At 43.7% G+C, this 16,819-nt stretch overlaps 1 protein-coding gene across 2 annotated transcripts in view; it reads left to right on the top strand.

The window, feature by feature from the left end:
* Window positions 1-16,819, top strand: part of MINDY3 (MINDY lysine 48 deubiquitinase 3) — a 201,816-nt gene that overhangs the window by 110,594 nt on the left and 74,403 nt on the right. For both annotated transcript variants that reach the window (XM_056519090.1, XM_056519089.1), the window contains exons 10-11: window positions 5,785-5,855; window positions 12,093-12,173. In XM_056519090.1, the coding sequence (XP_056375065.1) occupies window positions 5,785-5,855; window positions 12,093-12,173 (152 nt within the window). The remainder of the gene's footprint in view (window positions 1-5,784; window positions 5,856-12,092; window positions 12,174-16,819) is intronic.

Genomic DNA, 16,819 nt, shown 5'->3' on the forward strand with positions numbered 1-16,819 from the left:
CGGAACTGTTTTTTTTCCCAAACGCTGAGCAGCGGAGTACCCCTTTAATTTATCTGGTTATTTAATCATTTGCACCTCCAAACATTCTAATCACTTAAACAGCGCTGAATAGTATTAACAATTTATCCTGTATAAATCAAGATCGTAGTCAGTCATACGGGGGAGGGGGGCACAAAATGTACCACTGCTGAAATGTGGAGTAATTAAAAAAAAAAAAAAAAAAAAAAGGATCTGGTCATTAAGGAGTTAAAGCAGTGTTTTCCAAGCAGCTGTCTCCAATGTCTCCAGCTGTTGCAAAACTACAACTCCCAGCATGCCTGGTCTCCAGGTTGTGGAGTCAAGAAATGGCATTTATAGACCAGTGTTTTCCAACCAGAGCTCCTCCAGCTGTTGCAAAACTACAACTTCCAGCGTCTGTCCAGGCATGCTGGGAGCTGTAGTTTTGCAACAGCTGAAGGAACCCTGGTTGGAAAACACTGAATTAAAGGGTACCTATAATTTTGACAAACTTCTGACATATAAAAAGTAACCAACCTAATAATATGTCACTATGACATGCGAGTGTTCTTTCCCCACTTTGTGTCTATGTGAGCAGGATGGTCCCATCCATAGACTTACATTATGAGGCCGCACTTCTCCCGAATTGAGCCTGACATATAAAAACTTTTTTATAGGTCTCCGACATCAGGTGTTTTTTTTTTTTTTTGTAGTTTTTTTTATGATGACTTTACACTTTAAATATTGTGTTCCCTAGAAAGACCCTCATCTTTTGTGCACTACTGCAGCCGACCATCAGGTGGCAGTGCAGCCCCATTCTGTTGCTAGTCAGTAACGTAGGATGCAGAATTTGGCGCTGGCCGACCTCTCCGAAGACTTTTATAGGTCTGGAAAACAAGAGACAAACCTTTTTTCCATTTAGCCTATACTGTACTCCGCTGTCTGTTTTCCACTGTTATTATACATTTTCTTCCTTTTAAGCCCTAATGAAGTTTCAGTGTAGTTTTCTGCTCCAGGAGCCAAAGCAGATGCAGGAGATAAGGAGTTGTGCGTGTTTTCAATCTTCGTCCTTCAGAAATAAACTTTTCCTTAATGGAGCCCAGACAATATCTTGTTTAGTGAAAATACAACTGTGTACGGATGACGTTAATGGGAATTCTACAGACGACACATTATTCCTCGTTCACGTCACCTGTACCCAGGGTTATTTTCCCTAAATTAGTGATTTTTTTTGGGCTTGTCAGTATCATTGTTGGTGGGTTTCCATCTTGTAATGCCATGGTTAATTGCATGCATAGCCCATACTAGGGCTGCAACTATTATTTATAAAATTTATAAAATTCATTAGTTAGCCGATTAATGGTACGATTAATCAAACCCAATAAGGGAAGGGTTAACTGGAGGGTCGGGAGTAAGCGGGGACCGCATTGTGATGAGTTAATGGGAAATAGAGAGGGGACAGCACCTGAAGGGTTAATATGGGGGAAAAGAGGGGGGACCCCACCTAAACAGTTACCAGGGGAAAAAAGAAAAAAAAAGGGAACAGAACCTGAAGGGTTAACGGGGGGGGGGGGTTGGGGAGGGGAAGAGAGGGGAATTCACCTGAAGGTTAACAGGGGAGAAAAGAAAGGGGACTACACCTAAAGGGTTAACCTAGGAGCCTGGCTGCAGGGGAGAAGGAGCAGTTCACAGACCTCGGTGATGGCCTAAATTTGGCGTTTTTTACTCCAATGGACCGTGGGGGGTGACGTCACGATACTCCGGCCCTGTGGTCGTCACTCGGCAGTTTGTGAGCTGGCAGGGTGGCGTGCAGCTCAAAGAGGTGGGTGCCAAATGCAAGATTGTGGGGGTCCCCAGTGGCGGGACCCCCGCGGTCAGAAGTCGTATCTCCTATCCTTTGGATAGGGGATAAGATGTCTTAGGGCCGGAGTACCCCTTTAAACAAAACATTAGGCTTTAATTGAAATATTTGTGCAAAATTGTTGTGCACATGTATGATAAATTTTGCCCAGTAGCGCAAAATATAAACCAGTAGAAACAGGGTAAAAAAAAAAAAAGCCCACCGCACCCCAACGATGATAAATGTCCCCCCATTGTTCTCTGTAGGATTCTGCTGCACTGCGCACACTGCTAAAAGGACATCATTGTTTGCTTCTTACTATTTCTTTATGACCCGTCCTCCGTATTAGTCTTTGTTCTCCTCACTTACACAGACTTTTATATGATCCTTATAGACCGTATAGATATAGTTGTCCCGGCTCCAGCTCCTTCCGCCCACGCAGCCTTACTATTCCCATAGGCCGATACTGGAGCTGGTGCAGAAGTCATTGTGTGGTCGTCTTTATTACAAGTTTGGTTCATCGGTTATTCCGGTCATGTGAAATTGTAATAACCCACTGGCCCTCACATATCAATATTTCATTTTATTAATTTTTTTGCCCTTTTCATAGTGAATTTCTATTAACCCCCTTAAGGACTCAGCGTTTTTCCGTTTTCATTTTTTCCGCCTCACCTTCCAAAAATCATAACGCTTTCAATTTAGCACCTAAAAATCCATATGATGGCTTATTTTTTGCACCACCAATTCTACTTTGCAGTGACATTAGACATTTTACCCAAAAAATCAACGGGGAAACGGGAAAAAAAATCATTGTGCGACAAAATTGAAAAAAAAAATTCATTTTGTAAATTTTGGGGGCTTCCGTTTCTACGCAGTGCATTTTTTCGGTAAAAATGACACCTTATCATTATTCTGTAGGTCCATACGGTTAAAATGATACCTTACTTATGTAAGTTTGATTTTTTCGTACTTCGGCAAAAAATCCTAACTACATGCAGGAAAATGTATATGTTAAAAATTGTCATCTTCTAACCCCTATAACTTTTTATTTTTTCTGCGTACGGGCCAGTATGAGGACTCATTTTTTGAGCCGTGTTCTGAAGTTTTTATTGGTACCATTTTTGTATTGATCGGACTTTTTGATCGCTTTTTATTAATTTTTTCATGATATAAAAAGTGACCAAAAATACGCTATTTTGGACTTTGAATTTTTTTTGCACGTACGCCATTGACCGTGCGATTTAATTAGTGATATATTTTTATAGTTCGGACATTTTCGCACGCGGCGATACCACATATGTTTATTTTTATTTACACAGTTTTTTTTTTTTATGGGAAACTTTTATTAGGGAAGGGATTAAATGACCTTTATTAACACTTTTTTTCACTTTTTTTTTTTTTTGCAGTGTTATAGCTCCATAGGGACCTATAACACTGCACACACTGATCTCCTATGCTGATCACTGCAGAGCCATAACTTTGCAGGGATCAGTCAGATAGGCGGTCGATTGCTCAAGCCTGTAGCTCAGGCTTGGAGCAATCAATCGACAATCGGACGCTGCGGAGAGACATAAGGAGACCTCTGCCTGCGTCCCAGCTGATCGGAACATCGCGATTTTATCGCGATGTCCCGATCAGCCCGACTGAGCGGCCGGGAACGGTTTACTTTCGTTTTCAGACGTGGCGATCAACTTTGATCGCCACGTCTAAAGGTTTAATAGCGCGCCGCACTGCGATCAGTGCTGCGCGCTATTAGCCACGGGTCCGGGCTGTTGTTAGAGGCCGGGCCCGACCCGCTACAATGCGGGGCCACGCCGTGGCCCTGCGTTATTGATCGGGAGCGGACTCATGACGTAGCAGTACATCATGAGTCCTTAAGGGGTACTCCGGTGGAAAACTTTTTTTTTTTTTTTTAAATCAACTGGTGCCAGAAAGTTAAACAGATTTGTAAATTACTTCTATTAAAAATCTTAATCCTTCCAGTACTTATTAGTTGCTGAATACTACAGAGGAAAATTTCTTTTTGGAACACAGAGCTCTCTGCTGACATCTCTGTCCATTTTAGGAACTGTCAAGAGCAGCATATGTTTGCTGTGGGGATTTTCTCCTACTCTGGACAGTTCTTAAAATGGACAGCAATGTCAGCAGAGAGCACTGTGGTCATGATGTCAGCAGAGAGCTCTGTGTTCCAAAAAGAAAATAATTTCCTCTGTAGTATTCAGCAGCTAATAAGTACTGGGAGGATTAAGATTTTTTAAGGGAAGTAATTTGCAAATCTGTTTAACTTTCTGGCACCAGCTGATAAAAAAAAAAAAAGTTTTCCACCGGAGTACCCCTTTTAAGTTTTGTTTCATCACACGTGCGCCAAAGTGCACCCTAATAACCAAATGGATTTTAAATGGGTACTCCACTGGCCAGCGTTCGGAAGTGAATGTTCCGAATGCTGTTTTTGTGCTGTGGGGGTCAGCCACGTCCCTTGTGATGTCATGGTCATGCCCCTGTAATGCAAATGAGGGGCGTGGCCATGATGTCACAATGCGCTTGGCTGACCCCCGCAGCGCAAAAACAGCGTTCGGAACATTTACTTCCAAATGCTGGCTGGTGGAGTACCTCTTTTTAAAGGGGTTCTCTGGTGCTTAGACATCTTATCCCCTATCCAAAGGATAGGGGATAAGATGCCTGATCGCAGGAGTCCCGTCGCTGGGGACCCCCGTAATCTTGCACGCGGCACCCCGTTTATAATCAGTCCCCGGAGTATGTTCGCTCCGGGTCTGATTACCGGCGACCACAGGGCCGACGGCGTGTGACGTCACGCCTCCGCCCCCGTGTGACCTCACGCTCCGCCCCTCAATGCAAGCCTGTGGGAGGGGGCGTGACTTTAAAAGGGGTACTCCAGTGGAAAACAATCTTTTTCAAATCAATTGGTGCCAGAAAGTTATACAGATTTCTAAATTACTTGCATTTAAAAAATCTTAATCCTTCCAGTACCTTTCAGCGCCTGTATGCTCCAGTGGAAGTTGAGTTGCTCTTTCCAGTCTTACCACAGTGCTCTCTGCTGACACCTCTGTCCATGTCAGGTACTGTCCAGAGCAGGAGAGGTTTGCTATGGGGATTTTCTTTTGCTCTGGACAGTTCCTGACATGGACAAAGGTGGCAGCAGAGAGCACTGTGGTCAGACAGAAAAGAACTTTACAACTTTCTCTGGAGCATACAGCAGCTGTTAAGTACTGGAAGGATTGAGATTTTTTTTTAAGTAATTTACAAATCTGTTTAACTTTCTGGAGCCAGATGATATGCCATTTTTTTTTTCCATTGGAGTACCCATTTAATACAGTATACAGACTTTTTTTTTTTTTTTTTTATCTTAAAGGGATACTCCGGGGAACTGAAACGTATTCCCTATTCACAGGATAGGGAATAAGTGTCTGATTGAGGGAGGGGGGGGAGATATATATTTAAAAAAAAATATATATATATACTGTATAATTTATTTATATAATATATATATATATATATATATATATATAATAAAAAAAATAATATATATATATATATATTTAAAAATATCCAAAGTCGAAGGCTGGGAGTAGTAGTTTTGCAGCAGCTGGAGGCACATTGATTGAATACTCTTTTTGATCAAAACATGTCTCCCCCCCCCCCCCCCCCATATCCACCACACGGAGGTGGCCCCATATTGGATGGGACCCTTCTTCTTCTTTTTCTTACATGTTTTGTACTTGTCACAGCAGCGTGCACCCGTGTATTGGGTATAGGTGCTGGTTACATTTTTGTTGTTTTTGTTTTTACATTGATTGGATACACTGATACAACCTACCGTCACGGTGAATAGTAACACCCACTTGTCAGTTCCTTCATACATTTCCCAGAAGAATAACAGAGGAACAACACAATGCAGTTTTATAACTGTCAACCTTTCTTTCTTTCAGAACTGCTGGGTATTCACAGTCAGGCACACGTTGGATTTCTGACATTAATGGAGTCCTTGCGGTACTGTAAGGTAAGGACCCGCCGCCCCCCCCATAATATTCTGCTTTCCGTATTACGGCTCTGCAGTGTTCCTAGTAGACCTCATGTTTTCTTTCGCATACCAGAACAGCGAGCCCTGTCACAATATGATCTCATGTGATGGATACGTTCGTTCCTGTCCGCTCGACATCACCAGTTCTCAAATTTTTACTAGCCGCGTATTCTTATTTCCCATTGACAAAAGCCTGGCTTGTTCTGTACTGGGGATTTGGGGGGGGGGGGGGCGCATCCGTGCGTGTGTTATACGGCGTCTGTCAGGTGATCGGCCAGATGTTGGATTTGTGGTTAAGCCCATTACATTTCTCTTCCGTTCTGCTACTAAATAAGAAATATCAAGAGCGGCAGGCGGAATCGTATATTTTCTGGAACCACTAGGGAGTTTATATATACAAGAAAAAGGGGGGGGGGGCAATTACTTTAGACCTGGCCCATAGAAACTGATTTCCTCTCCACGGGCAGTCTTGTTAATGAATAACAAGTTTTAAATCTGGGCTCCTATTTGTTTTAGCCGGGACTTTCTTCGTTCTAAGCTGCAATACCAAACACAACCTGTGAACAAGTGTGGCGCTCTTTCTGCAGGAGCTGAGCTTAGCCTCTCTGTACAAAATGTGGAATTCTATACAGCAGTGGTCTCCAACCTGCGGACCTCCAGATGTTGAAAAACTACAACTCCCAGCATGCCCGGACAGCCAACGGCTGTCCGGGCATGCTGGGAGTTGTAGTTTTGCAACATCTGGAGGTCTGCAGGTTGAAGACCACTGCTATACAGGATCCCTGAGGTACTATGGACAGGCGCATGGTTGCATATTTAAAGGGGTACTCCGTTGAAAAACTTTTTTTTTTTTTTAAATCAACTGGTGCCAAAAAGTTAAACAGATTTGTAAATTACTTCTATTAAAAAATCTTAATCCTTCCTGTACTTATTAGCTGCTGAATACTACAGCGGAAATTCTTTTCCGTTTGAAACACAGAGCTGTCTGCTGACATCATGAGCACAGTGCTCTCTGCTGACATCTCTGTCCATTTTAGGAACTGTCCAGAACAGCATATGTTTGCTATGGGGATTTCCTTTTACTCTGGTCAGTTCCTAAAATGGACAAAGATGTCAGCAGAGAGCACTGTGCTCATGATGTCAGCAGACAGCTCTGTGTTTCAAACGGAAAAGAATTTCCTCTGTAGTATTCATCAGCTAATAAGTACTGGAAGGATTAAGATTTTTTAATTTACAAATCTGTTTAACTTTCTGGCACCAGTTGATTTAAAAAAAATAAATGTTTTTCACCGGAGTACCCCTTTAAAGCTGTTTACAAATGTGACCAGTTTGCTGTATACCCAAAGCTGGGAATCTGCAGGGGAATTTCACTTTTAGCTAAATTTTAATAAAGAACTTAGAGTACCTGTCATGATCTTGATAAATGTTATGATCCTCCCAGTTCACTGCCCCCATCATGATAAACCACCCCCTGCCTTTATTTTTATTATTTTTTAATTTTCTACCTTGATATCGCTCTGTATTTTCTGCTCAGTCTGTCAGATTCACAGACTGGAAAGGGGCGTTCCCCAGCAGGCGTGACATCATCTGAAGCCATACAGGGGAGAACTTCCTCCCTCGCTCTGCTACACAGAGCCCAGAGCAGTTCAGTGTGTGAGATTAGCTATGATTGGCTAAGGCTGCACACATCCCTTTCAGCACTCCTAGTATGACGCTGAAGCTAACACACCCCCTCCATGTATCTCTGTGAGATAGGCGGAGATGCAGCATTTGTGCATCCCCGCCTCTCCCATAGAGCTGTATGGAGTGGGCGTAACCTCAGTGAAGTCGATGAGACGCCCATTAGCCGCACAGCACCGCGGTAAAGCCGGGTCCTGCGCATAGGAAATATGTGTCTGTGGCTGCAGTATTCCTTTAAAGGGGTTATCCAGGGTTAGAAAACACTGCTTGATGTAATGCCCCTGGGTGTTTAAATAAAGAATTTATAAAAAAAGAAAACACTAATTTTTTTTTTTCGTGCGTACACCACCCCACTCCTGTCCACAGGTTGTGTCTGATATTGCAGTTCGGCTCCATTGAACTGAATAGGACTGAGCTGCAGTACTACACACGACCTGTGGACTAGTGGTGCTGTTTTTGCGAAAAAAAAGCAGTATTTTGCTAATAACTGATGGCGCTCCAGGAATCTCCAATTTATTTTCTTGAAAAATTTCAGGGGTGCCAACATTTACGGCCATGACTGTAGCCTAAATTTCCCAGTAACTTTCTAGCCTGAAACTTTCCGGAGACTGTACCGGTCAGGATACAGATTTACGTGAAGTCCAAAGCAGGTCTGTCCTCTTCTCAGCCTACAACGTTACTGGGAGATTTAAACAGATATCCTGCTGCCGGAGCTTGATCGGAGTTACGCTTTAAAGTGTCTTTTTTATTTTATTTATTTTTTAACTTGACATTTCAACAGTTTTCACCAAAGTCTCAATGCTGGTTTTCAGCCAAGTGTCAAGTAGGCGGAGCCAAGCTGCTCAAGTGTCACATTCTGGCATATGATGATCATGATCGCAATTATGCTTTAAGGTGTCCTTGTCATTGAAATAACAAATCAAAAAAAAATTCAAAAAAAACTTGGCATTTCTAAAGTTTTGACCAGTCTCAATGCTGTTTCTCAGTCAAGTGTCAAAAAGGTGGAGTCAAGCTGCTTAAGTGTCACATTCTGGCACACATTCTTGCTTGCTTTCATCTCTCAGTCCCTCCTTTATTTTTACGTCGGCCAACGAGGGCTGGCCGTAGAAGCAAGTGTGGAGGCGTTCCAGGTTGTGGCACTTGAGCAGTTAGCTCCGCCTCCTTGACATTTGGCTGAGAAATATGCTCTAACAGCTATTCAATGGTGTATTCAGCTTTTAGCAGGAAATAGAGCCAACAGGTTAGTGTTCTCCAAAATGCGCGCACCCCCCCACCCCCCTCAGATGTTGCAAAACTACAACTCCCAGCATGCCCGGACAGCCGTTGGCTGTCCGGGCATGCTGGAAGTTGTAGTTTTGAAACATTTTGGAGGACCACAGCTAGGAGACCTTTGGTTAAATGGTTAAAAAAAAAATTTCCCCAGCATATAGTGAAGTCTGTAGCGCACATGTATGAACATTTCTCGCAGTCTAAGATGGTTGACAGGTTTTTCAGCTAAAGCCCTATAAACGGGGAAGGAATTTCCTTGTATAAGATTCTCCCTTCTCCTTGAGTGCAGCATCTGAGGAGACTCCAGCACCTTTCAGGGTCTCAGGGTGGGGGGGGGGAACAGAAAACACTTGCCGCAGTTATACGCCTGTTTATGCTTTGATGGCGTTTTCAAGTTTACAGAGTAGTAAAAATAGTCATCTGATGTTGGTGCGTGAAGAGGAAATATTCGATGGGGACTGTTGTTTATTACGGAGGGGAAAGGGAACAAGTCCAGAAGACGGGACAGTCACAAGGTTAACACTGTATGAAGCTAAATAAATCATACACTGGTATACTGCGTCGTTTACAAAAGTGGAGGGGAACATTTCCTAAAGGGGATCTCTTTGAATATATATTATTTATTTATTTATTTATTTATTTATTTAAATTTACTTTATTTATTTATTGAATTATTATTATATATCTTTTTTTTTTTTTTTTTTTACTGAGGAGTCCCCTGAAAATAAGCTGACCCCTAGTGCCCCACTGCAGCAGTTTACCGTAATCTGTGGGGCAACCCAGCAGACAAGTGTTTAATTGTTTCTGCAGCGCCACCACAAAGGAAATTAAGTATTACAAATGTCCTATTGAAATCAGTGTGCTGTACATGTAACATAAGGATTGGGTTCATTTTGGGTTCAGTTATCACTAAACGGGTTGTCAGTTTTAACTCCCTTTTTTTTTTATTTTATTTTTTTTTGTTAGAAGGGTCTCGCAACAATAAGCTGATCCCAGGGTGTCCTGCTTCTAGGAATCCCCCCACTATACGAGGGTTCTATAGTATATAGTGGTCCTTCAACATACGATGGTAATCCGTTCCAAATGAACCATCGTTTATTGAAACCATCGTATGTTGAGGGATCCGTGCAATGTTAAATTAAGGAAGGTATACTCACCTGTCCCCGCCACTCTGGATCGTCACCGCTGCCCTGAATGTCGCCATCCTTCGCTGTCGCCACGTCCCCGTGATGTCCCCGCCGCTCCAGAGCGTCTCCGCTGCCCGGGATCGTCGTTGCTTATCTCTGTCATTACGTCGCTACGCACGCCGCTCCTATTGGATGACGGGACGGCGTGCGCGGCGACGTGATGACGATGATGGAGAGCGACGGCGATGCAGGGGATCCCGAAGAGGACTGTCTGGAGCGCCGGGGACAGGTAAGTGATAGTCATCGGACCAGACAGGGCACCTTAAACGGCTATCCGGTGGCAGCTGAAGCAGTCTGCGCTGCCGGATAACCGTTAATGCGATGGCCCCGACATACAAAAGCATGATATGTTGATACTGCCTTCAACATGCGATGGCATTGTATGTTGAAATTATCGTATGTCGGGGCCATCGTAGGTCGGGGGGTCACTGTATTTCCATTTCCCCTACAGTGTCACCACAAAATTATAAGAAAATAAAGTATTTCACCAAACAGGGACATGTTTTCTTAGCATGGGGAAATAGTAACATCCAGTCAGCAGTTCATTCATATATTTCCAGGGGGAATAACTGAGGGACGGAACATTTTGAGGATCTTAGATGCTCTGGAATAATTTTATGAGGAATAGGGGGTGTTTACTGCACAAAGAAGAGGTGTCATCTGTATCACGTAGGAGAGATGATCAGTCCACTACACTGCAAAAGAGTGATGACCGGTCAGGTCCCATAAAAGAGAATGTCAGCTTTATTTCATGCTGGGAGATGAAACAAATGATACCTGTTTTTTAGCTGATGACTGTTTACAAAGTTATAAAATCTTGTTTGCCTTCCAAGCTCTTTCCAAGAGGCACCAAGGCCGAGCTGAGATGCAGCATGCACAACTCTGCCCCACCCTCCCTGGTTGTAGCAGTGAGCCCTGTACGACATTTATGTAGGGCAAGGAGGGGTGGGGGATGGAGCTGGTGTACATGGTGCAGCTCAGCACCGCCTCTGACACTGGTGCTTGGACAGAAAACATACTTTTATAGCTATGCAGACAGCTAACAGACAGATAAAATTTGTTTTGTCTCCCTATCAGCTATCTGCCCATGTCATCTGAACATGATCTAGATTCACTTACAGGAAAACTGTCCGCTTCCCCCGACCCCCCCCCCCCCGCACTAACAAGGGGTACTGGCTGGTAGTGCGGGGGACGCTGATCAGTTTCATGCTTACCGTTCAGCTGTAATCTTCTATTTTCGGTATATGCTACTGAGGTGCTAACTGGCACTCTGACGTCAGATCCGCTGGCCACAGCGACCGCCCAGCTCATCAATATTCCTCCCCTCCCTCCGCCTCTCCCTCTTCTCCACGCTAAGTAATGAAGAGAGAGGGGAGGAATTTTACGGCCAAACAGCACGGCGGATGAGGGCACGGTAAGCTTCAAACTGATCAGCGTCCCCCGCACTACCAGCCAGTACTGCTGGTTAGTGCGGGGGGGCGGGGCGGAGAGCAAGCTGACAGTTTTCCTTTAAAGGGGTCCTCTGCTGGCCAGCATTCAGAAATAAATGTTCCGAACGCTGTTTTTGCGCTGTGTGTGTCGGCCGCACCCCTCTTGACATCACGGCCACACACCCTCAATGCAAGTCTATGGGAGGGGGCGTGACGACGTCACGCCCCCTCCCATAGACTCGCATTGAGGGGACATCACAAGGGCGTGGCCGACCCCCCCCCTGCAGCGTGAAAACAGTGTTCGGAACGTTTAGTTTCGAACGCTGGCTAGTGGAGTACCCCTTTAAAATATCATTTTGTTTTTGTTAATCTGAGTGAGTCCCAGTTTCTACATACTAATCCCAATGCTTAGACTCTGTCTAGCAAAAGATCATGTGTCAAGTCTCGTGCCGGTGTTCAGATATGGTCTACCTTTAATCCTGCCCAGTTTTGGCTTTTTCTGGTCATTGCACATGCGGTTCCTGTAATGATGACAATATATGATGACTTTCTTACTAACCCCACTTCTACTATTGTCCTCTTCCATATAGAACATGGTGACATGTAGGATCCTCGGTGATGAATCTTTTTATTTCTTGTCCTTTTCTCAGGTAGGCAATTTCTTGAAGTCCCCCAAGTATCCGATCTGGGTCATCGGCAGTGAGACGCATCTAACCGTGTTCTTCACCAAGGTAAGATATTATATGTGAACCACATGACCCTGTGCTATTTGGTTTATCTCTTTATCATGTTGTGTCCTTGGTTAACAATAGGTTAATGTGTGATATTCAGTATTCCATATCATATACACATGCATGCCGTCTGGTCGCATCGAGTGACAAATTCTGTCCTGTTGAGTGAAAATTTAATTTTGTTATATCGATTTAGTTTTTTCAAAATTGAAAGGGGTATTTTTATTTTATTTAATAATTTTTTTTTAATTTGTTTTCAAATAAATTGGTGCCAGAAAGTTATTCAGATTTGAAATTTACTATTAAAAATTCTTAAACCTTCATACTCATCAGCTGCTGTATACTACAGATTAAGTTGTGTAGTTCTTTCCAGTTTGACCACAGTGCTCTCTGCTGCCACCTCTGTCCATGTCAGGAACTGTCCAGAGCAAAAGAAAATCCCCATAGAAAACCTCTCCTGCTATGGACAGTTCCTGACATGGACAGAGGTGTCAGGAGAGAGCACTGTGGTCAGACTGGAAAGAACTACTCTGGATCATACAGCAGCTGATAAGTACTGGAAGGATTAAGATTTTTAAATCGAAGTAATTAGCAAATCTGTGTATCTTCGAGCTCACAGTCTAAAAAGGAATACATGGTAGAAACAGCATAAACTCTGTCATGCGTTGTTCTTGGCTTATCAGGACATATGGTGGTCATAGCAGGAGGAGCCTATTAGTCACGGCGCAGAGCTGCTATATAGGAGACTTGATTTGATCATTTGTTACATGATCAGCCATTCATTTGGCCAAGCACCATGTAATACCACTTTTCTCCTGCAGCAGCAGTGGGGCAATTCATTTTAAAGGGTTTTCTGGAACTTTTCTATCGTTGGCCTATCCTCAGAGTAGTCTCCTCAATATCTCATCTGTGGGGATCCCACAACTGGCACTTTGACCAATCATCTGTTTGCCACATCCACAATGCGTACATATAATAATAATTCTTTATTTTCTTATAGAGCACACAGATTATGCACACAGATTGTACACACAGTTCGCTGTACACTTAAATTGGTCTCTTTCCCCATTGGGGATCACAATTTAAATGGGCACTGTCAGATACAAAAACTTTTGATATGTTGTAAAGCATGTATAGCCAATAGGTTTTGCAATTGCTTTCATTAGAAAATTAAATTTTCAGTATTTCATAATGAAAAAGCCAGTCAAACTGCCCCCCCTGTCTGCTTGGACATATACCAGTTCTGCTGTGTCCATGCATCATCACCTATGTCATGGACACACTTCCTTGATTGACAGCTGTAAGTGCAGGGCTCAGAACTGGAGGAAAAATCCTCCCACTGTCAGCTTGTGTCCCACTACTGTCAGTGAGGACAAGCTGGGAGTTGTAGTTTTGCTAATGCTAGGGGAGATGTGAGCAGACAACATACTGAGGGAGGGGGCGGAGTTGGGTTACCAGATGTCTGACCCCAGCCGGCCAGAAGATGGGTCCTCAATAAAAGTCCTAGAAAACCCCTTTAAAGGGGTACTTTGGTGAAATACCAATTATTATTATTATTTTTTTTAATCAACTGGTGCCGGAAAGTTAAACCTAAATCTTAATCCTTCCAATACTTATCAGCTGCTGTATACTACAGAGGAAGTTGTGTAGTTCTTTACAGTCTGCCCACAGTGCTCACTGCTGCCACCTCTGTCCGTGTCAGGAACTATCCAGAGCAGGAGAGCTTTGCTATGGGTATTTGCTCCTGCTCTGGACAGTTCGCGACAGGGACAAAGGTGTCAGCAGAGAGCACTGTGGTCAGACTTCCTGTGGAGCATACAGCAGCTGATAAGTACTGGAAGGATTAAGACTTTTAAATAGAAGTAATTTACAAACCTGTATAACTTTCTGGCACCAGTTGATTAAAAAAAGATATGTTTTTCACAGGAGTACCCCTTTAAGGACCATTAGGGGAGAAAATAAGGTGAAACAGGACCTAGTTGTCCCAAGAGGAATACAGTACTAGTATATTTCTTCAGCCGGTACCTTTTTAGAGATTGTTCTTTATGTATGGAATGACGTGGAGTCTACACTTCTGATTCATTGAAGTGCAGCAAAAATTTTTGACAAATGTGGAAAATGATTCCTGAGGTTGTCCGGGCCTGGATTCCCAGTCCGAACCTCCGTGCCCTGTCTGTTGGATGATTTATTGCAGAACATTTCTCTCACAGGAGTTTTTCCTCTTCCTGCCGAGTCCTCAGACGTGATGGCACTAAGTGATAGCCGACTTTAGGCCCCTTCACCTCATAACCCCGGCGGGAGTTTGCTTATCGTGACCCGCGTAATCCCCTCTATGTGTTTTACTTGTGCCGATGGGAACTATAAAAAGACGCAATACAGATGTGACCTCAGCACATAGTGCAGAAGATAAATGGCTGCTGGAAACCCTCCGTGTGATTCCTTCTCATGTCTGGGGGTCTAGGGAGGATTCTTTGATGCGCAAATGATACTTAGAACCCGCGGTCCAGGCTGTGTATACAAAAGGGTTCAAAAATCTCACGTGCCTTAGGATCTCCCCCATCCTACAATTACAGTGGTCCCTCAACATACAATGGTAATCCTTTCCAAATGGACCATCGTTTGTGGAAACCATCGCATGTTGAGGGATCCGTGCAATGTAAAGTATAGGACAGTGGTCTACAACCTGCAGACCTCCAGATGTTGCAAAACTACAACACTCAGCATGCCCGGACAGCCAACGGCTGTCCGAGCATGCTGGGAGTTGTAGTTTTACCACATCTGGAGGTCCACAGGTTGAAGAGCACTGGTAGAGGAAGTTGTACTCACCTGTCCCCGCTACTCCGACCCGTCACCGCTGCCCGGGATGTCTCCTTCCATCGCTGTCACCGTGTCCCCGACGCTCCGGTAAGGCCTCTGCTTCCCCGGCATCTGCCACAGATTATTGGCCACAGATTATTGGCCTCTTTCAGTACAGACACATTCAGCCCCTATATATAATCTATGACCTGTCATAAGACTTTTATGCACATTTGCTCTACATCAGTGGTCTCAAGCTGTGGCCCTCCAGATGTTGCAAAGCTTCAACTCCCAGCATGCCCGGACAGCCGTTGGCTGTCCGGGCTTGCTGGGATTTGGAGTTTTGCATCATCTGGAGGGCCACAGTTTGAGACCACTGTTCTACATCGTAGGTTCTTATCCCTGCCCTTTAGTGGGCACTGTCAGTTATAAAAACGTTATATACTGTATGTTGTACATCTTGGCAAAACAATTTTTTTTCTAATATACTTCTTTATAAAATTTTCACATTTTATTAAAGAAAACTGCCTCAGAAAATCCCACCACTAGGGGTCCCCATACCTCCTGGGACACTGAGTCCCCCAGCAGCATGAGCGTGTCCAAGGGTCATGGACACGAGATGGCTGATTGACAAGACTGCAGGTGGAACATAGCCTGGAGCAACACTGTTGTAACATAGTTTTACCAGTCATGTGCCTCCAGCTGTTGCAAAACTACAACTTCAAGCATGCCTGAACAGTCAAAGGATGTCTGAGTATGCTGGGTGTTGTAGTTTTGCACACACTCACTCACTTGTAGGCACACAGCTGAAGGCAACACTGCTGTAAAAAGAGTTATCCAAACAGTGTACCTGGAACTACTCCAAAACTACAAGTCCCAGCATTACAGGACTGTCTAAGTCATGAAAGTTATGAAACGCAAAAAAAGTTGTCTGCAACATTCAGTAGGTAGATACAATGTCCCACGGGGGAGCTCCACACCTCCCTTAAGACCAAATTGTAGTACACACAGTGGGCTAGACAGTAGAAATGGCAATGTCCATAATTTAAAGACCCAGCAGGGTAGTAACTCACGATTATACTGATCGTTTCCAAAATTTTCAAGACTTTGACTAAGGGGGCACGCCCCCGAAACGCTGTTGCGTCCAAGGTGTTGAGCAGATGGAAGATCCCAGCTCTGCGTCTGTTACAAGCTTTGCTCCACTTTGTTAAGAAGATTTAAGCTCCTATGAAGTAATGAAAATAAAGTCTTGAAAATTTTGGAAACGATCAGTATAATCGTGAGTTACTACCCTGCTGGGTCTTTAATTATGGACATTATTTCTACTGTCTAGCCCACTGTGTGCACTACACTCATGAAAGTTATACACTCACCATATTGTCTTTGGTGGTAGAGTACAGGCAATATCCAATAATCATTGTGTTGTGTGTGTGTGTGTGTGTATACAGCATAAATCCAGAGAGGAAAGGGTTACAGAGCAGGGCTGCCAGGCTCTCCCTGAAGAGCAGCGAGTCAGCAGAGTGAGGGAGGGGTCATCACAGTGCAATCAAGAGAAAGACACGCCCCCCCCCCCCCCCCCCCCAAGATGGAAAAGACATTGAGCAGCTTTAATATGCTATTTTTTTAGTGAAATATGCGTGATAGAAACATAAAAATTTGAAAAAAATATACATTTACATGATCAGAATGAGGTACTGAGTAACATATAACTGTTTTTTGTTAATTAATTTATTTATTTTTTGTGGGATCTGACAGGTACGCTTAAACGCCAGCAACAGTCCAGGATATAAAATGTTTGTATGTATATAGACGCAACATTCCACATTGTACTGTACTAGAGCCATAGGCAT

Source organism: Hyla sarda, chromosome 5 (assembly GCF_029499605.1).
Source record: "Hyla sarda isolate aHylSar1 chromosome 5, aHylSar1.hap1, whole genome shotgun sequence".
Taxonomy (NCBI): Eukaryota; Metazoa; Chordata; class Amphibia; order Anura; family Hylidae; genus Hyla; species Hyla sarda.